Consider the following 22,202-nt stretch of genomic DNA (forward strand, 5'->3'; position numbering starts at 1 on the left):
GCATGCCAGCAGAGGGCATCAGAACTCATTCAAGGTGGTTGTGAGACACCATGTGGTTGCCGGGAATTGAACTCAGGACCTTTGGAAGAATAGTCAGTGGGTTTTGAATTCAAATGGAGATTAGTTGATTGTGCCCATAATAATTGTGCCTTTGTTACATCATCAGGACAGTGTGCTTCGTATGCTGATGTCTTCAACCTTTTAATCAGTTTTAATGCTTAAGGGACAGACTTGTAGAATTTTTCTCAGTCACTTTATTGGCTATCTTCTGTGCCTTTCCCATCCATAAAACTTAAGAGTTTAACAACTGCAGGCTTCTGATCCCTGTGTGGACTGATTTCCCATCCTTGCTTTTTTTTTTTTTTTTAAAGATTTATTTGTTATGTATACAGTGTTCTGTCTGCATGTCTGCCTGCAGGCCAGAAGAGGGCATCATTACAGATGGTTGTGAGCCACCATGTGGTTGCTGGGAATTGAACTCAGGACCTCTGGAAGAGCAGTCATCGCTCTTAACCTCTGAGCCATCTCTCCAGCCCCTCACCCTTGCTTCTTTAGATGTGCTTGCACATATTTCAGATGCAGTTCTAAATCTATAATGCCTTCAGAGTTAGTATTATGTAGTGAACCTTTTTTTTTTTAAGTTTTTTTTGTAAAGGTTGGGAACAAATCTGTGAAGCCCTTTGTTTTTGATTCTAAGCAAGTATCAATTGGTCTTGGGATCCAGCAGCTAAGGGGATAATAAAACAAAGTGAACTAGTGTTTCTCTGTCTTGCCAGGGCAAAAGTAGAATTGTATGTGTGCGTGCCTCTTCTTGTGTTTGTTCTTGTTCTTGGGGTCCCAGGGGTTTTGTGTCAGATTGTGACCTGTCACTACCTCTCCATTGATCATAACTGAAAGGGCTCAGAGCTGGGTAACCTGGACCTTGCTCTATAGACCCCCAGAAGAAATGTTGGGAGCATCCTTGGAGGAACATTAGGAAGACAACTCAGTTCACTCTTCCCACATGTGCCATTCTGTCTTTGTGTTTGTCCACTGTTGCTCATTACCCCGTGCTCACAAGCTCTGCCAGAAACCAAGGCACACCTGCCCCATCATCTGCCCAGCCACAATATTCTTCACTAGTAGAAGACTAGTAATCTATCTGTACTTCACTTCAGAGCCTTAAGTCACCTTGATTGGCCCTCACCTGCAGATGACCTTGAGAGCTAACATAATGGAGATTACTTGTATCTCTTCTACCCCTTTGGTGAACTGGTTTTTTTTTTTTTTTTTGGTTTTGGTTTTTCGAGACAGTTTCTCTGTGGCTTTGGAGGCTGTCCTGGAACTCACTCTGTAGACCAGGCTGGTCTCGAACTCACAGAGATCCGCCTGCCTCTGCCTCCCAAGTGTTGGGATTAAAGTCATGCACCAACAACACCTGACTCACAAATCCTTTTTAACATAAAAAATTATATTTCTGTCAGTCTCTGTCTATTTCTATATCTGTGTGTGTGTGTGTGTGTGTGTGTGTGTGTGTGTGTGTGTGTGTATGTATATATGTATGCCTGCCTCATGTGTAGTGCCAGAAGAGGATGTTACATCTTCTGGAGCTTGAGTTTCAGGAAGTTATGAGCTGCTGACGTGGATTTTGGGAGTTGAACTTGGGTCCCCTAGAAGAGCAGACAGTGCTATTAAAGGCTGACCCATATCTCTTGTATGAGTTGTATGTGTCTGTATGAGTTGTGTCTGTACCCATGCATATATGAGTATGGAGGCAAGAGGTCAACATTGCTATTTTCCTCTATCACTGTCTACATTTTTTTTTTGAGGCAGAGTCTCTTAAGTGAACCTAGAGCTCACCACTTGGCTAAACTGTCTTGCCTCCTGGCACTAGGATTATAGGTCCAACTTCACTCTGGTTCTTACATAGTTGCTAGGGATCCAAATGCAGATCCTCATTGTTTGCAATGAGCTATCTTCCTAGTCCTAACACATATCTTGCCAAATTTGATTTTCAGTGACTTCAAAATGTCCTTTTATCTGCTTTTTCTCTCTGCCTCTTGATTGCCTTAAACCATTTTATGAACCATACTTACATGCTAATCTAAATCACTCATTCACTAGAACCTCTACTGGTAATGATCGTGTTCTACCATGAGGCTCACTCAGTAAAAACTACAAAAGCCCCGTATCAGTTGTGAGGTCCCTACTGAACTAACTTTTCTGTAAGCACAATTCTATCTGACTTAGTAAATCAATAGTCTTAATCTGATGGGTTTTTTAAATTTTTTATTTTTGAGACAGTTCTCTATGTATCCTTGGCTGTGCCCTAGAACTCTTATGTTGATCAGGCTGGTCTTGAACTCACAGAGATCTACCTTCCTGTGCCTCTTGAGTGCTGGGATTAAAGACTTGTACTATTATGCTCAGCTTGAGTTTCTTCACTATCATTTCTACCTTGTTTTCTCTTTTTTTATTGTTCAGTTTTAGGATTTCAAGAGGGAATGTTTAACAGAGATCTAGTTAGTATTTTCCTTACCACTGACCTAGCTGTAAGAAATGGCAAACCAGTACTTTCATCTCATCTACCCCTCCCCCCTCTCTGCCTACTTTAGACTAACTTGAAGGATGTCTTTGTTATTGTAAGTCATCCCTTACATGGGCATGATGGACACAATCTAGCGTGAGTTGTATGCCTTTATTCACCATATCAGGGACATTGCAATGTTACTGCAGTTTCCTTACAATCTCATTTTTATTGTTTTGCCTTTATGAATGTCTGTGGGAGGGTATTGGATCCTGGAGTTGTGCTCGCTCTACTTTCTGGTGGGTCTCATTCATCAAGAAGGTATTCCTCATCATAAGACATAGAGGAAGACAGCCCTACTTAAATTTCTCCTGCAGACTTGACCAAGACTTTTCCTTCTGGGCAGAAAGCTCAGCCCCGTCATGCTTTATCAACTATAGCAGGAGCAGTGAAGTTGCCATTTCATGCCTAATGAGGAAGGAAAGCCACATGAGGATTGCTTCTGGAACATTCTGCTTTCAGTTGCTTAGCTTCACTTACATGTCTTAGCACCAATGCAGAGACAGTGCATCTGCTTCTCTGAAACTTATCTTTGGTGCTGTCATGTTATTGTTTGGGCACCAGAGTGTTATGTGACTTCTGTTGGGGTGTGTTTCCCCCCTCTATGTATCTCTCTGTTCACTCCCTACACCATGTGTGTCTATCTTCAGTCTGGTATTTCACGATACCAGAGTTGGAGGCTAACCTGGGCTATAGAGTGAGGTCTTGTCTTAAAATTATGTCCTACTCTCAGGCATTCTAGTATATATATATTTAATATAAACTAATTTGATACTTAAGTACTGGGAAGATATTGTTGTGTTTCTGTAAGAGGAGAAAACTTCCTGTGTACAGTAAAAAAAAAAACTTGAACATCACATTTAGCCTTAGGCATCAGGATTTTGCTAAAATTTGATGTTTTTATTGCACATCATAAAAAATCCTTTTAGCCTATGATACATAATTATAATTCCTGGGAACTTTTAATATATTATTGATAGAACACAATATTAAACTTTTTTAAAAAACCTAATAAATAAAGCTGACATGGTGGTGCACACTTTTAATCCCAGCACTTGGAGGCAGAAGCAGGTGGATCTTTGTGAGTTTGAGGTCAGCCTAGTGTACAAAGGGAGTTCTAAGACCTCTAGCACTGTTACACAGAGAAACCCTGTTTCAAAAAAAACAAAACAAAACTACTTTTCCTTAAATGCTTTTATTATTGAGCAGAGGAGATGGCTTGATGGTTAATAACATTTGATGGTCTTGTAGAGAACTCAGGTTTGGTTCTCAGTACTCACATGGCAGTTTAGATTGTCTGTAACTCCAGCTCCCGTAGATTCAGTACTCTCTTCTGGCCTCCATGGGCACCAGCATTCATGTGGTACAAGCGCATACGTGCAGGCAAAACACTCATACATGAAATAAATGATATTCTGCCTGCATATATGCCAGAAGGGGACATCAGATCCTGTTATGGGTGGTTGTGAGCCACTATGTGGTTGCTGGGAATTGAACTCTTGACCTCTGGAAGAGCAGCCAGTGCTTCTAAGCTCTGAGCCATCTCTCCAGACCCCCAAATAAATACCTTCTTTTTTTTCTTCTTCCTGAGACTAGGTTTCTCTGTGGCTTTGGAGGCTGTCCTGGAATTAGCTCTTGTAGACCAGGCTGGTCTTGAACTCACAGAGATCCACCTGCCTCTGCCTCCCGAGTGCTGGGATTAAAGGCGTGCACCACCAACGCCTGCCTAAATAACTCTTAAAAAAGAAAAAAAATATTTCGTTAATTTATAGTAACTAAAATATAGTCGTCTTCCCCAATTCAGGATTGTTCTAGTATTTCATGATTCCATTGCTTGGTCAAGTCCTCTATTTTACTCAGCTGTTTCCGTACACTTAGTGTCTCCTGTTTTCAGTCTTTTCCCAAGCAGTCTCTGACTTATGAGGCTTCTGGGATCTCCGTTTTATGGGATGGTGAGAGGACTGGCTTATTTGGTCTGCAAAGTTTTTTTCACCTGAGCTGCACAGTCAGGACAGATCACAGGGGATTTATCTGAGGCCCTTTGGCATGCCATTGAGCTTTACTCTATCCTGGATTTGTTATTTTAAAATTCTCTCCTTTCTCTCCTCCCCACCCTCCCTTCTTCTCCAGTGTCTCTTGTCATAGGCTGGCCTTAGCTTGCTTTTTAACTGGGGCTTACCTCGACTTTTGATCTTCCTGCCTCCACACCTTGTTTATGCAGTACAGAAGATAAACACAAAGGGTAGGGGTTTGCTGGTCATGGAAAAGAATTTGGCTTTATTCAGAGCAAAACAGGAAGCAATTAGAATGTTTTTTTAGCAGAGGAAAGTACATTATCTGACAGAATTTAATGGTTTTCTGTGGGTTCTGTGTTGAGACTGGCGGTATCAGGGGAGAGTTAAGATGTGGGAGGCATGAGGCCAGACACAGTGTGTTGGTGACATTGTCCAGTAGGCATACTGAGTTTTCTGGGGATGCAATGGAGAATCTGAAAGTTAGGAAATAATAGGGTAGGGGTTTGTTTTTGTTCTTTGATTTCACAGTATCCGCTTTGTTCCATGTTAGTATGTAAAGGTCTGTGTTATGGATACTGTGCAATGATGATACGCTTGGATTTGGAGTTATTATGTATCTATTTTGCTGTTATAATAGTGCTCTTCTAAGGGTGTCCTCCTTGACCTCTATGTCCACCTGCTTATCAGGCATTTTTCTCAGATGAATACCCTGAAATGAGGTGCTGGGCGATGCATAGTGTGCTTATTAAAAACATTCCAAGGGTGTAGAAAAATACATACAACAATCTGTAATCTAAAACTACAGTATTTTAAAGTACATTCATACAGCTATTGCCTCCATTGGCTTCTATAACTGTTGGGTCTGGGAGCGCAAAGAGTGGGGGAACAGACTACCAAAGTCTGAAGCAGAAGCGGACTTTATTCCAAACAAAACGAAACAAAACAAACAAAAAAACAAAACCCACCCTGGGGCACAAAAAGCTTACCAGTTAACTGTGGCTACAGCTGGAATCTGCTTCTGAAATTGTGGCAATGGGGGCTGGTTTTGGGCCTCTTATAGTAATATCAAGCACCAGTGTGGGTCAAAGAGCTTTTATAACCTTGATGTCAGGCTTAGAGTCACATTACATTTTACGTTTTACAACTTTTGATTATAGGATGTTAGGATGTTAACTTAGGATATTTGTGAAAGCCTGTGGCTGATACAGTCGCTTTTCCACTGTCCTTGAAAGAACGTGAGACAGAAGAGTAGAGTCATGTAGGAGGACAGTTACAGATTAAGGGAATACAACACAGAGGGTCCCATAGAGGCAGTAGTTAGAAGCCAACCTTTGTCTGCCATACCTGCCTAGCTGGGAAGCTGGGAGGTGGGAGACCATTGTTAAAAGTTTACCTCTCTACACAGTGGCTGCCAGGATGTCTGTTTTTTTTTTTTTTTTTTTTTTTGGTGGTTTTTCGAGACAGGGTTTCTCTGTATTGTTTTGGAGGCTGTCCTGCAACTAGCTCTTGTAGACCAGGCTGGCCTCGAACTCATAGAGATCCACCTGCCTCTGCCTCCTGAGTGCTGGGATTAAAGGCGTGAGCTACCAACGCCCGGCTAGGATGTCTGCTCTTAAGGCAGAATGTGATTGTTAAAGGTTAACAGTGGCTTCCAGCTTTATCATTTATTTATTTGTTTGTGTATTCAAGATGTGTTTGGGCTTAACAATTTTACATTTCTATATTCCTGGACCCTTCATTTCTGTATGCCTGTTTCTGGGCCCCTCATAACTTTGTTATCTATCTACCGAAATTCAGTTCACCCCCCACCCCTGAAACTGACATTCTACTATCTTGTCTCTGATTTTTTTTTTTAAAGATTTGTTTATTTATTACATATACAGTGTTCTAACTACAGGCCAGAAGAGGGCACCAGATTGAATTGTAGATGGTTGTGAGCCACCATGTGGTTGCTGGGAATTGAGTTCAAGCAGTCAGTGCTCTTAACCTGAGCCATCTCTCCAGCCCTCTGATTTTTTTTTAAGACTTATTTATTATGTATACAGTGTTCTGTCTGCATGTATGCCAGCAGGCCAGAAGAGGGCACCAGATTTCATTACAGATGATTGTGAGCCGTCTGTGGTTGCTGGGAATTGAACTCAGGACCTTTGAAAGAGCAGGCAGTGCTCTTAAGCGCTGAGATATCTCCAGCCCCATGTCTCTGATTTTTGACTCTTTTAAAGGACCTCATTAAAATGTGTTTGGTTTATTTCATTCTGCTTGTTCTGCAAATGTCCTTAAGGTCCATCCATGTTTTAGTGTATTATATAATTACCTTCCCTTTTTGGTTAGAATATTCTATTATATGTATTTAGCATATCTTGCCTATCCTTTCTTCTGTAGCTACACTGTCAGGTTACTTTTACCTCTCTGATATTTTGAATAATATGTTTGTGAACATGATTGTAAAAAAAAAATCTCCCCCAGACCTGCTTTTAGTTACTGAATCACATGATTGTTGTGCGATTTTTTTTTCCTGAGTAGAAGAACAAATGTCTCATCACCCCAGATAGGGTGCCAATGATAGACCAACTTGAAATGTGGTAAGCTAATAGATTTGTTGGAGTTATAGGAGTGTAGATGAGAGATTACTTATGGGAGTGTGGATTATTAGAGGCAACAAAAACTGCATCCTTGGAGCTCTCTGCATGATTTGTAGGCAGTTTGGCATTCCGAGAAGTCTCCGTCCCCCAGCAATCCTTATTGCTTTTATAACCTTGGGGTGAGAAGTACCTTGTAAATCTCTTTTCATGAACTTCTGAGACTTATGAGTTGTTACTAGCTTTGAATTAATTAGCCTTCCTCCAGGAAGGGATGTTTCAATTTGGAGGCTATTGCTATACAACATTCCTGCTCTTATGAGTCTGCCACCTCTTCCATGATCCCTTAGCCTTGGATGGAGTGATACAGATGTTTGATTATTTTTGTTCTTTTTGCAGCAGCAATCACTACTTTTCAGGAGTCTGATTGATTATGAGTCTCTTCAGTACATCTTTTATTGTAAAAATAGAAGTTTCCTTCCATGACCAGTTGAGGTTGACAGAAACAGTCATCTGTAGGCATAAATGCAAACATTTAGAAGGGAGTTTGATGAGATTATCATGCCCATTTAACAAAGCAGTATTGGTGGCCTCTCTTCTGTGGCCTTCTACCTCTCTAGCCATTGGCTTTTGTTCTGTCTTACTGTACCAAATGTGAGTCTCCTGTAGAGTTTAAGTCCATTTGGAAAGCAGTTGGTTGTATCCCCAATAGTCATGCCTTATTGTACTAGTGGGCACATCTTGCCTTGCATCCATAACCAATAGGACTGTTAGTAACAATTCTCCCCCAGTAACCTGGGTGACCCAACCTCTGAGAAAGCCAACCAGAAGGGAGGGAGCTTCTAATTTAGTATCAACTTGATTTCTTGTAATCAGCAACAGTCTTTATGGTATGTGGGGACTCGAGCCTCTCATCACTCACACAGGTTTTCATCCAGCATTCTTTTGGCTCCTAGGAGTGCCCTTGCCCACTCAGTGCAGTGTCCCTTTGTTTAAATGACATAATTGTTAGTCTTATCCTTCCAGATGTTTTTAGAAGTCTATAAGATACTTAAATGTTAGCATTATGTAGCAAAACCTTTTACAGCAGGTAGGGAAGATGACTGAAGACCCATTGTCATCCATTCCAAGTGAGTGCCAATTGACTTTGGGCATTGTGCTGGTAAGATACCTCAGTGGTTAAAGATTTCAACCACCAAGCCTGATAACCTGAGTTGGATTACCAGGACTCAACTCACATGGTGGATAGAGAGAACCAACTCTCTGACCTCTACAAGGGTGCCATGGCAAGCATATCCTTTCTTTCTAAAAAATAAACTTTAAAAAATACAATAAAAAAAAAACAAGCAGTAGGATTCAATACAATATGAAAGATTTGTTCACTTCTGTCAGTTTTACCAAGAGTAATGTTGGGTACTGTGGCATGGACCTGGGACACTATTCCATTTAGTTCTCTATAATCTATAGACTTTTCTCATGAGCTGTTCAGCCTCCTCATCTTGGCATGCTGCTGTTGCTATGATGTTTGCTTTGCATCTTCCTCAGCTGGGATTGCTTGTACTGATTGGCTAAGGTTTGAGTGCTCTGCTTTTAACCTGCTGTGCTTGCTGCTGAAGCTAGAATTCCCTTAGCCCCCCCTCCCCCAGTGCCTGCGTGTGTGCATGTGTGTGTGTGTTTAATACTAAAACATTTTTGTGTCTGTATACATGTATGTGGGTGCCCATAGAGGCCAGAAGTGGGTGACAGATCCCTTGAATCTGGAGGTACAGGCAGGTTGCTGGGAACCACACTTCAGTCCTTTTGTAAGTACAGCAAGTACACTTAACAATGAGCCATCTCTTCAGCTTCTGGAAACCCTATTTTGACAGACTCTGGACCCTTACCTTTCTATTGGCCATACCTAGCTGTTGAAAAGAGCTCCAGGCTTGGCAGACAATGTCCATTCCCATTATATTTCATAGTATACAGCCTTGGAAAATAATTCCCAACTTCTAGGACAGGAGTAATGTTTTCTCTTTTGAAGACTGTTGCTCAGAGTTTAAAGCCTTCTGGGTCATCAAGGTGGCTCAGCTGGTAAAGACCCTGCCTTCCCTCCAACTCTAGTGACCAAAATTTGATTGTTCCCGGGGACCCAGCTGGTAGAAGGAGAGAACTGACTCCCACAGGTTTTCCTTTGCCTTCCATATGTCTGTTGTGGTATATGCATATACATGTACATAAACACATACAAACACCCATACCCCAAATAAATGTTGTAAAACTTAAAAAAAAAAAAAAGCTTTCCGGGGCTAGGCTGTGGTGGTGCATACATTTAATCCCAGCACTCGGGAGGCAGATGCAGGTGGCTTTCTGTGAGTTTGAGGCCAGCCTGGTCTACAAAGGTACACAGAGAAACCCTGTCTTGGAAAAAAAAAGTTTTCCAGGAGTTAAGTGTGGTGGTGCATTCCTTTAATCAAAGCACTTGGCAGGCAGAGAGAGGCAGGTGGAGCTCTATGAGTTCAAGGCCAGTCTGGTCTATGTAGTGAGTTCCAGATCAGTCAGAGCCATATATTGAAACCCTGCCTCAAAAACCAAAACAAAACCAAAACAGAAATAGCCTTCCAGAATGGGCAAGAAAGTTCAGTGGGTAAGGGCGTCTGTCTTTAGGACCTACACGTTGCCATATTTGCCTTTGGGTGACTTTTGACAGACCCTTCATCTACTTTGTACTTTTTATTTCACTAAGTTTTGATTCCTTTTGTATTTTAAAAAATCCTTATATATTGGTCTAAATCATTTGTTTCTGTTAGAGTCTCCCTTACCTTGTAAAGATCATGTCTCTCCATGAGGCTCAACAGAGCCGCTAAAGTGCTATATCATTCCCTAAGTTCCTGCTCAATCAACATCCTTAACTCAGGTGTGGTCAAAAGTGTTAGGGTAGAACCTCCTGCTCACTCCTGCACTGTCTGAGAAGCCCCATTCCTGTCTCTCCAAACCCTTCCCATTTAGAGGACCTCCAAAAAGAAGGCACCATAAAAATAAAAGCCCAGTTCTACATTCTTGACAGCTAGGGCAGCTTTCTCCCCTGAAACTGCCCAAGGCATTAGAGCATTCATTCAGGTTTTTAACCGTACTTGGGCACAAACCCAGCTTGTGGCAACATGTTATCACTCCTTGCCTGTAACCTATATAATCTCCCTGTTTTAGTTTGGACAGGTGGCTTCTCCAGCCTCCATCACTGGGACTGGAGAACCTGTCCAGGAATTGCTTTGCTCAGATATCCCATTGTTATACTTTTTCAATTCAGCTTGATCTGGCTTACTGGGTTAGCAGAGAATCCTGGGGGGGGCAGAAAACCTATTAAAAAGTCCTATAAAACTCAGTGAACTGGGTATCAAATACTGCCTCATGCAATTCATTCAATAATGTCTTTTTCCAGTTCCATGTATTCATTGGGGCTTCAGAAGATGGTGATAACCAACTATCTGTAATGGCTTATATAGGCCAGTCAATTAAGGACTGGTTTCCCTTATATTGCTTCAGATAATGCTGTCATCTTTCAAGGAGTGTAGTCAGTTAGGTTACTTTGTTTTTTCACAGCACAAAAAGTGATGTCTTTGCCCGATTGCCCCATAGCCTCACAACTTAGATCTTGAGAGATTTTTGGTGTTTTAAATAAAAATGTTCCACATAGGCTCATATATTTGAATGCTTAGTCATCAGGGAGTGGTATTGTTTGAAAGGTTTAGGAGGTGTGGCCTTGTTGGAGGAAATGTATCACTAGGGGTAGGCTTGTAATTTCAGAAGCCCAAGCCAGGCCCTAAATTGTTCTCTCTTTCTGCTGTCCATGGATCAGGAGTAGAACTCTCAGCTATTTCTCCAGCAGTATGTCTGCCTATGTATAGTCATGTGTTTGCTATGATGATAATAGACTGAAACCAAGCAAGCTTCAGTTAAATGCTTTCTTTTATAAGAGTAAGAGTTGCCGTGGTCATGTCTCTTCATAGCAGAACAGTGACTAAGACAAGGTTATTTTATTTATTGCTTGAAAGTTCTTCCCAACTCAGTTCAGAAATGGATTAACTGACTATCATGGTTGTTAGGAATAACATGCAAGATGGGGCAGCGGCTGGGGACAAATACTCCATCAGGAAGGAAGTGGTTTTTTTTTTCCAGGCAGGGTTTCTCTGTGGCTTTGGAGGCTGTCCTGGAACTAGATATTGTAGACCAGGCTGGTATCGAACTCACAGAGATCCGCCTGCCTCTGCCACCCAAGTGCTGGGATTAAAGGCATGAGCCACCAACGGCCGGCGGGAAGGAATGGAAGGGAGAGAGGGGACACAGAGACAGAGAGGGGACGGGGATCTTTCTGCCTCCTCAAAGAGATAGAGGGAGGGGGAGAAAGGGGGGAAGGAAGGGAGGGAGGGAGGGAGGGAGAGAGGGAGGGAGGGAGGGAGCAGGTGGAGTTTTTTCTCTTAAAGAGGTCTATGCAACCATGGGACCCTGGGCTGGCCCAGGTACTGCCTGACAGGGGGCAGGCCAGCATAGTGTCTCATGTGCCAGACAATTATTAATAACCCCCACCATCTACATGTTGTGTCCTGGATTGTCCCAGGTCAGATCTGAGGGGTATATTGTTTGTTACTCTAACATTGATGTCTTCTTTCTCACTATCTAATACTTTCCGTAGGAAACAGAGAAAGCTCAAAAGTGAGTGGAGTCCTGTGTATTGTTGACATGGGCACAGCCATGTTGGATTCTAGTGCCTCATCCTCACATGAGTGGCAAAGCCTTACCCAGGTGAGGCTCAAGAGATGGCAAAACTTTCCTTAGGAATCTTGAGTATGAGTGACAGTGAGTACAAAGACTAGCAGCTAGCTGCTGCTATTTCCTTCACCAGGATGTTTATGGCTTGAAAGTGCTCATCTACAGAAACTACTGAGACTAGCTAACCTTTCCCCCTCTGCTGTACCTAATAAAAATGCTGCGTTTCCCTCATCAGTGCAAGCATTCCTTCACATGATCCCAGCTTTCTTTTATGTGTGTCTGTCCTTTCTTCATTCCCTCATCCCTCTTTGTCCCTAGTCAGCATTCCATGACCCAGGCCATGCAGACTGGGGTAACTTTCCATGGATTCCAAGTATTTTAGGGAGGGCTCTTTAACACAGATGACATTTATATTCTCTTTCTCTTGTTGTATCCTGCCAGCTATAGGAATGACAAGTCAACACTTTCTATCTTAATCTTTCTTTTTCAGTTTGCCACCAAATCAAAGGATAACATGGAAGATAGTGTGTTACATATATATTATATAGTATGTTACATGGAGCATTTAACTGCTGACGGTTTGCCACCAGTAATCTCATTCTGTGCGTGCTACTCTAAGGAACTCAATATATTGTCATTTACTATTTTTTAAAGGGTGTCCCCATACTTATGTGGACAGATTCCATTGATCAAGGAAGCACCTGTTCCAATTCCATATAGAGAAATCCCACTGTGGGATTGCTCCTAAGGATGTTCCATTCTCAGCACAGTCTAGGTTGCATGTCCTCTCTCAGTGAGCATACAGTCATAACTATAGCAAGAAAGTACACTTTTTTGTTGTTTGTTTTGCTATCTATCTATCTATCTATCTATCTATCTATCTATCTATCTATCTATCTATCTATCTATCTATCTCTATGTCTTTCTATTATTTGGTTTCTCTGTGTAACGGCCCTGGCTGTCCTGGAACTCACTCTGTAGACCAGGCTGGCTTCAAACTCACAGAGCTTTGCCTACCTCTGTCTCCCAAGTGCTGGGATTAAAGGTGTGTGTCACTACCACATTGTGGTACCTGGTCCAAGTACTAGCAGTCTGTCAGGCAGTGGCACAGGGCCACAGTTTGTTCTCATAGAGGGCACTAAGATGGAGCCAGGTTACTGGCTGGTAATTCTGTTTTTATCGCTTTGAGGAACTGCTGTACTGTTTTGTGCAGTGTTGGCACCAATTTCTGTTCTTTCCAACAGTGAACAAGAGTTTTAGTTTCCCTACATCCTTATCAACACTTGCCATTGTCCATCTTTGTGATTATAGCTGTCCTGATGGGTATTGTGTTGTTATGATGGGGACTGGCTTGTTCTTGGCCTTGACTACCCTGGTTCTCTTTATTTGGACTATAGGACTGAGCTTCTTGGTTCTTATTGTTTTTTTCCCTTTCTTTTTGAATTCAGAAACTTTAAAAAATTATTCTCTTTCTCTAAAATATGAGTGGAGTGTAGTTGAGTAAACATTCACAGAAAATTGCTGATTCTATTGACATGCAAAAAAACCAGTAATTGATGAACAGGTTGATTGGTCTATGAGAAAATTAGAAATGACATAAATGAAAATCATGCAAAGTACCAGTGATGCTACTCCAGGTGCCAGGAGCAGAACCTATCTTAGCATTCTATTTACACAGACCTTTGAATATTTCTTGGGACCTTTGGACAATATGTTTGATTCTAGTCCACACTTTCTTTCTGTATTGGAAAGGAATTTTTACAGTTATACATTTCAGGTAAAAGTGTCTTTTCTGTGAGTCATTGGGAGAGAGTCAGTAGGAGGATCCAGGGAAGACGCAGATGCTCTTGAATAATTATGCCTACCAGCCATGTCAGAGTTCCTTCTAGTCATAGCTGAATTTTATAGATTTTCGTTTGAGGCAGGGTCTCATTCTGTAGCCCACGTTGGACTCAAACGACTGATCCACCTATCTTAACCTTCTTGTTCCTAGGAACCAGGCCTGTGCACCCATAACTATGTAGTTTTTCTTTTTGTTTCCTCATGTTAAAGGGTGTTTATAATAGAAAGCCTACAGGCTGTGTCTTTGGCTTTGTTCCTGCCTAGTGATTATCCTTTTCAGATTTGGTTATGACATCCAGTTCAATTGCTTAAATAATTGATTTGCTCATCTTTTCTGTAATTACATTTCCTGTAGATATAGACAGCACTATTTAGGCCAGGACATTAGTGGTCAGTGCATGTAGAGTTTGGGTTGTCAAATGAATTCTATGTGTCAGACTCCTGCTGGCAACGTAGAGGGCTTCCTGTGGTGAGATATTGTTTATGATTTATTAAAGCTTGCCTGTAGATTCAGAAAGCAAAACCAGCCACAGGCCATAGAAGCCAAGCACCCACCTTTAATGCCAGCAGCTGGAAGCTAGGAGGTGGTGGTACACACCTTTAATCCTAGGATTCAGGGTTAAGAGACAGATGGATCTTTGTGAGTCCAAGGCCACCCACATCCACACAAGAGTGAATCAGTCTAAAAGAGAATTACAGCTCACATCTTTAGTCCCAGCATTAGGGAAGTATATTAGACAGAAGCAAGGTCTCAGAGAGGCTTTTTATTCTCAGCCACACCGAGGTGAGGCAGCAGTTTGATGAGACTTGATGAAGAGCTCATTCATGATCAGCCCTTTCAGCCTGAGCTAGAGGTGAGAGCTAGTGGCCGACTGCTTTGCTTTTCTGATCTTCAGCTTGAAGCTTGAACCCCAATATCAATCTCTGGGTTTTTCATTTTTCATGTTACAGCTTCTCTTTTCCTACTGGGAGGCATCTGTGGTAGTTAGGTGGGTAGATGGAAGATTGTCACATAGTATCCTACCATATAGTTTAGTGCTTTAGGTAACAGTAATGCTCAGACAAGGTACATTAGTATGTGTGTGGCATTTTTCTGGTTCTTTGGAAGCCTTTGACACTGGGCTGAACTCATCTGAAGGCTTGTTTATGCTTGCATGTGTGGTCGTGCTCACTGTTTATGCTGTTGATTGGAACATCTGCAACCTTTTGTGTGAATTGTGCTCGCCATCCAGAGTGACAGGGCAGCATTGTGATAGCTAGTATGGCAGAGGATTGCTCCTGATGCCATGGTCTGGGTTCAGGGGTCCAAGAGAGTTATTGGGGGTGAGGGGACACCCGTAGAGAAGTATATCCTAGTCCAAGAAATATATCCTAGTCCTACCTTTTGGGAAAGTCAGTGACTGAAGGAAGCCTTGTTAGAGGCAGTGGGGGTGGAGAGACCTCAGTGGTTCTTAGTAGAAAGGCCCAGTGAAGGGTTAAGTAGATGGGAAAGGAATCATTCCTGGATTTTGAAATTCCTTAAATGTAATTTTGGGGTTACTTTGGATATCAATTATATATTCCAAATTTAGGAATGGACTCTTTTCTGCCAAAGGAAAAAACAAAAAGGCAAAAGGGCTTTAAAAAAAAACCTCAAACATTGAAAGGGTTCTTCTCATCCTCCCTCCCCCAATCAGCTGGGAAGCTCGTGTGTGGAGACTTAGGGGAAGAGTGTTTTGAGTCTCTGATAGCTGAGCTGAAGATGCTCCTGCTTTGGAACACTGTTTACATCTTGCATATTTCCTTCATACTCTCAGTTCTTGAGGAGGTGCTAACTCTAACCCTTGAGTACCTAGCTGAACTGAGGCAGGAAGTCGGTGGCAAGCCAGAATTTGACTCTTAGTTGGGGTTTTATTACTGTGAAGAGACACCATGATCACAGCAACTTTTATAAAGAAAAGAATTTAATTGGGGCTGACTTACAGTTCAGAGGTTTAGTCCATTATCCACATGGTAGGAAGCATAGCTGCGTGTAGGCAGACATGGTGCTGGAGAGGTAGCTGAGAGTTCTACATCTGGTTTGACAGGCAAGAGGAAGAGAGAGTTCCTGAGCCTTGACTTAAGCACTTGAAACCTCAAAGCCTTCCCCAGTGACACACTACTTCCAATAAGACCATACTTCCTAACAGGGCCATTTTCTTTTAAACTGCCACGTTGACATTTTTCTTATTTTTACTAGAACAAAAAGTCTCTGCTCTCTGGTAGAGAAGGTGATCTTTGCCCTGTATGTGAAGAAAGTTCAGCTGGTTATGCTCTTTTTATAGGGAAAAGAGTCTCTTCCTCAAACTTCCCTCTCCTCCCTCCCCCCCAGTAAAATGTTGTGGTCATACTCACCTGTGAAATCCCATAACAAGCTTACAGAGCGCAACTAGTTTCCTTCCCTTCCTTAATGTTTTCCTGCTCTGGGCTGCCCTTAGGCCTAGGTAGCCATGGTAAAGCTGACCTGTTCCCCAGTGCAAATAGTGGGTAGAGAGACTCGGGAGGCTAAAGGGCAAAGTGTCAGTTCCTGCAGAAACTCTCTTCACTTCTTCCCTCTCTTCCTTTCGTAGGAGATGGATTCAGCTCCTCTTATCTTCCAGCCTTGATTTTCCTCAACTGTCTTAGACTTCTTTTAAATATAAGACCTGTGCAGCAGTTGCAGTTAACCTTCTCTGAATTTGCATGCTATTTAAGTTATGTAACTAGATGTGCCAGTGGCGTCAAGAGCAAGGTGGGAAATTGTATGTGAAGGGGTGCGACAATGCTTAGAGGGTCTTGGTAGGCAGGCTCGAAGATGGAGAGTGGCCTGTAGGCTGTACACACTTGTCTGCGAGTTCTACCACTTTCTCAAAAGCCCTAGTCAGTAGCAGCAGATGCCAGAGTTGACTCTGTGAAAATGGGTTAAATTTTTGTGGTTGATCTCTGTGCATTACAGAACAAGAACTTCTGGTGCCAGAGCCATCTGTCCTTTGGACAGAGCTAGTTTTGGGACTGTTACTGGAGTTAGGGCTAGAGCCTGTGCCCCTGGCAGCCCTTACAAGCTAGATTTGGCCATCCAGTTTAGAAGAGCCAAGTTGATAGTGAAAAACAAAACAACAAAATTATTCAATGTGGCCACATTGGCAAAAGTGACAAAGAGATCTAGTGACCCAGAGACCTCATGTGAGTGTGAAAGTTTAAGAAGGCAAGAGATAGTCAAGATGCAATCCTCGTCAAGATAGGTCATTACTGACCTGCCATTGTCTTGGCTCCAGTCTTCCTTCATAGGAAGGCACTGTATAAAATCTTCCTTTTCCCTGGTGGCAGGTTCCTGACCTTTGGCTAACAGAGGACGTTAGCTTTTTCCTTCTGCCAATATGAGATCCCTGGGGGAGACTCTGATCCCCTGTTTCAGTAGTCCAGATGTGGTACACTATCTTTGAAATATTCTCATTCCTTCCAGCTATGATGGTTACCTACTTGCTTCTCCAGTGGGGGCTGACCTCCCCGACTCCCACTGCTGCCATTTAAGTTTCAGTAACTTCAAGAATTTTACATTTTTGTTTGTTCATTTGAGAAAGGTTTCACTGTGTAGCCCTGGGTGGGTGGCTTGGAAGTTGAGATCCTCCTGCCTATGTTTCCTGAATGCTGGGATTAAAGTCGTGCACCACCACATCCAGTAGGATTTTGCTTTTACCCTCATGTAAGGATACTTTCTGTGTCCTTGTAGTGTGATTAGAAATTCTTCTTTTGGGTTGTTTACTGTGTGCTTGGTAGGCCAGATGAGATTAACAAAATATTTCTACCCATGCCATTCATGAATCTTACATAAAGCATACTCAGCCAGCCTTTTTAGTCACCTCTCAGAGCACAGCTTTCTGGTGAGCAGAAGAATCCTGGATAAGATTGTCATCTTCCTAACTGTTCAACCTGGACATCATCTGTTTGTGGCTTTCTCAGCCTGGCTATAGAGAGAATGCAACTGCTGTGCTGGCCTAGCTTATGACCAAGTTCTCCTTTTGCTTCTCTACAGCTTTTTAGTTATCACTGGAGACACTGTGCAGAATCAGGGAACATTAATAATCCTCCCTCCCCCAAGAACTACTGTTACTAGTTGGCTGAAAAAATATTCGTAGGTTACGCTATGGTGGATTAAGACACTGAAGAATAAAATGATTGCATTTGAGGGATGTTGGAAAAGAATATTAGAATATTCTTTGTCACACAAAGAGATGCATCAACAAAGTGAAAGTAATTTGGCAAGGTAATTATCCTTTTGCAAAGGGCATCCAACAATCCAAACCTGGTGTGCAAGCACATTAGAGTGGGAGATTCATTCAAGTTTTTGTGCTAATGCAGGTTGGTGACTGTGTCTCACTCCACTTCACTATATGATGTGATTGACTAATTCATAGTCAGCATAAAAGGAAAGAGGTTGATGGAACCAGATTTCAGGAATGTCTGGTGTGGGATGAAGGTTGGATGTGCAGAGGCATAAGAAATATTAGAGTTTCACAGGCTGGGGAGAGTGGTTTTTGTCTTTTGCTTTTTCAAGACAGGGTTTTACTGTGTAGCTTTTTGGAGCCTGTCCTGTCCTGGAACACACTTTATAGACCAGGCTGTCCTGGAACTCAAAAGAGTTCCCCTGCCTCTGCCTCCTGAGTGCTTGGAGTAAAGGCATGCTCCACCACCGCCTGGTGATGGGGAGAGTTTTATAGACTACCAGCTTTTTGGTGGGCTACTCATCTTTGATTAAAAAGACTTTGTCCCACAGGAACTACTCTTCTGGATGAGTTTTTGCAGGTGTTAAATTTTTGTCTCCTATGGACAGGGCAGATTACAGATGTCATGGTGTACTGTAGACAGCAGGATCAGTTGTCACCTTCTGAGTGTGTTATTTCTTCTGTGACAGCCAACCTTGGGGGATGTCAAAGCTGCTAGGGCAGTGTTTGGAGGCTTAGCTGCAGACGGACAGGATACTTGTTGCTTGGAACTGTCACCACTCATACTGAAGACTGTTGTTCTTCTTCCCCGTCTGTAAAATTACAGTTTACAAAGTTAAGTCAGGTATGTGTGGAGACACTGTAATTCTGGTATTTGGGAGGCCGAGGAAGTAGGATTGCAAGTATGAGGCCAGCCCTGGGCTATATATACCTCAAAAACAAAAAATGAAAACCCAAACAAATGTGTGTGGCTGGGGAGGACACATAAAATTTATTTAGATAGTAGTATTTTCAAAGACTTTTGTCTTCTTTTTTTTTTACTTTTGTCTTTGAGTAAATTTAATACACATTATCATAAGTCCTTATTTGTTTTTGTTTGAATTTTAGGAATCTTTCAAAGGTCAGCATCTCAGTTTCTATATTTCTCTTCTTTAGAAATTTTTAAAAAAGTAAAATCCAAAATCAGCCATTTGGCAGAACTAGATGGGCAAGTAGCTGGAAGGCTGCCATTAAGACATTAAGATCTTTACTTGAAGGTATGCCCTGGCTCTGTGCAGGAAGGTGCCATGTGTGTTTGGTGATGTTAGGATGCATGGTGTGCAGACACGATGAAACAATGCGAAAGAAGGCAAATACCAGGAGTGCTGTGTCATCTTCTGGAAAGTAGCAATCGTCCCTTTAACAAATTTGAAGTTGGTAATACATGGGAAATTTAGTTTAGTGATAAGTACTGACTGATAGAAAAGATTCTTTTTAAAAAGCATCTTGAATTTGTGGAATTTGTTAGCTGTATTATGATGTTGTATTTGATGCAAAGTTCTTTTATGTTAGACTTGATAAATAGGTACTGGTAGCTTTCTGTCATTCATGAAGGAAGTTCATTCAGTTGAAATGCCATGTATATGTTGTCTTTGTTTAAAAACACACATGGTAGCAGGAGAGAAATGGCTCCTTCAAGTTGTTCTTTGATTTCTGAAGGCATGCCTGCACCACACACGCACACACACACAATAAATGTTTAAAAGAGAAAGAAAAAGGAAAGCAGCTTTTTAGGGTTAGGAAGATCTCTGGAAGGTATTTTATAATTTTTTTAATAGAGGGCTGAGTCAGTTTGTTCACTCAATAAGGTGCTTGCTGCATGAACCTCATGACCTGAGTTGCATCTCTGGGAACTACTGTAGAGGAAGAAAATTGAATTGCAAAAGTCCACCTGTTTTCTATAGGGCTCCTCAGTTGGAATTTGTCATGTACTTCATGTAATTGGTTCCAGGTTATAACATGCAGGAAATTGCAAAAGTGTGTGGGATGTGTTCATCACGTTCAATCAAATGAGGCACTGACTTTGTCAAGAGTGGTTGTGAATCTTTCCATGTAGTTTAGGTAATGAATGCCCCCCCTTTTTTTTTGTGGTGTTTTCATTGCAGTTAAGAATGCTTTGAGTGCCGGGCGTTGGTGGTGCACGCCTTTAATCCCAGCACTCGGGAGGCAGAGGCAGGCAGATCTCTGTGAGTTCAAGGCCACCCTGGTCTTCAGAGTGAGTTCCAGGACAGGCTCCAAAGCAATACAGAGAAACCCTGTCTCAAAAAGCAAACAAACAAAAAGGCCCCTGCCCACTTCTGTCTTTCCAGCTGTTCCCCTGGGGCAGATAGGACCCCCCCCGTGTCTCTTTATGTTATTTTCTTATCTTCCCTTCAATAAAGCTTCCAATGAGTCATGTCTACAGGTCTCTGTTTCCCTATCCACCCACTATCCATTTCCTGCCCCTGGGACCGAGTAACCTTATTCCTAACAAGGGTCATGCTTTTAGGGTGTACATGTTGAAAGTTTCTGTAGCTTAAAGCTCCAGGAGGAATGTGAAATTTTGGCATTTTAAGGTTATGGGCATAATATATTCCTCCATGTGGTAGATACTTAAGTTTAAATACTTAATAGTTTAAATGTCTAATTGGGTTTTTATTTACATTTCTGTAATTTAAAAAATTATTATTTTGAGAGGGTTTCACTGTGTAACCCTGGCTGGCCTGGGGTGTCTTTGAATTCTTAGAGATCTTCCTGTCTCTGCCCTCCTGAGTGCTGGGATTAAAAATGTATGTCACTATACCAGATTTAAAAATTTTAGTTTGTGTATATTTATGTGTGACCATGAATGGTTTTGTGTAGTTGGGCATATTATCCTTTGTGTCCAGAAGAGGGCATTAGATTCCCCTGATGCTGGACTTAGAGCAGTTATAAGCCACCTCATGAAGCACTGGGAGCTGAACTCCAGTCCTGGAGTAACAGTACATACTTTTTTTTTTCTTCTTTTTCTTTTTGGTTTTGCAAGACAGGGTTTCTCTGTATTGTTTTGGAGGCTGGTCTGGAAATCACAGAGATCCGCCTGCCTCTGCCTCCCCAGTGCTGAGCCCGGCTCAGCACATACTCTTAACCCCACCCTTTCTGTTGCTTTTTTGTGGGCACTTGAAATACTTAAAAAGCATTAACAGAATTCATTTTAAAGTTAATGAAAAGAGCTAACAGATGCATATGAAAGTAAATTGCTGTAATACAGTCAAACGTTTCAGATTTGTAGCTGTGTAAGCAAGATATAAACACATTCTTAAGAATGCTGTTCAGTACTGGCAGACTAAGCATACTGACCATGGACTGTTTTCCGAATGTCAGCTGTCTTCCTGGAGATGACTGCTAATCCATGGGTTAGGAATCCCTATTTGGGAAGATGAAGACTTTTATAACTTACTTGATTTGAAGATAACCCTGATGTATCCTGGTTGATGCCTGTTGTCTTTTTTCTTGCCTCTCCAGCAGGCAGTTCTGGCCAAGCAAGAGACCAAGCAGGATTGCTGCATGAAAACTGAGCTGCTAAGGGAAGGTAAGGGCCAGGTCCCCAACACGAGGGGGCTTTGCTGCATGCAGTCCTTTATTATCTCTCCCAGACTTTGACTTTCTTGGAACTACCTAGGATTGCAGTGTGTACACATACACACACACACACACACACCACCCTCCCACCCCTAGGATTGCAGTGTACACACACACACCACCACCACCATACACACTTGCAAAAGTTCTGCCAGAGAAGGAAAAATCTTGTCAAAGAGTTTGACTTTCTTGGAACTTACCTAGGACTGCAGTACACACACACACACACACACACACACACACACACACACACACACACACACACACACACACACACACACACACACACCCCTAGGATTGCAGTGTACACACACACACCACCACCACCATACACACTTGCAAAAGTTCTGCCAGAGAAGGAAAAATCTTGTCAAAGTATGGAAATCAAGTATCTTGTGTATTCTTGTTTTAAAAGTGCAGCTGGAGCAGGTGGGTGGTGGTGCATGCATTTATCTAGCACTCGGGAGGGAGGCAGAGGTAGGTGGATCTCTGTAGGCCAGCCTGATTGAGTTCCAAGATAGGCTCCAAAGCTACGTAGAAACCTTGTGTTGCTCTCCCCCTTCCCCCCCAAAAAAAGTACAACTGGACAACAAAA

The 22,202-nt window shown here is 42.2% G+C and overlaps 1 protein-coding gene across 9 annotated transcripts in view; it reads left to right on the forward strand.

Moving 5' to 3' along the window:
* Ehmt1 (euchromatic histone lysine methyltransferase 1) overlaps positions 1-22,202 on the forward strand; it is a 128,622-nt gene that overhangs the window by 17,792 nt on the left and 88,628 nt on the right. For 5 of the 9 annotated variants that reach the window (XM_021235077.2, XM_021235081.2, XM_021235079.2 and 2 more), the window contains exons 1-2: positions 11,830-11,939; positions 21,491-21,557. In XM_021235077.2, the coding sequence (XP_021090736.1) occupies positions 11,877-11,939; positions 21,491-21,557 (130 nt within the window). In that variant the 5' untranslated portion in view covers positions 11,830-11,876. Of the gene's footprint in view, positions 1-11,829; positions 11,940-18,541; positions 18,813-21,490; positions 21,558-22,202 lie in introns of those variants that run through there. The other 4 variants (XM_040745282.1, XM_040745285.1, XM_040745283.1 and 1 more) reach the window with 4 other exon arrangements.

This window comes from Mesocricetus auratus, unplaced genomic scaffold (assembly GCF_017639785.1).
Source record: "Mesocricetus auratus isolate SY011 unplaced genomic scaffold, BCM_Maur_2.0 Super-Scaffold_100004, whole genome shotgun sequence".
Taxonomy (NCBI): domain Eukaryota; kingdom Metazoa; phylum Chordata; class Mammalia; order Rodentia; family Cricetidae; genus Mesocricetus; species Mesocricetus auratus.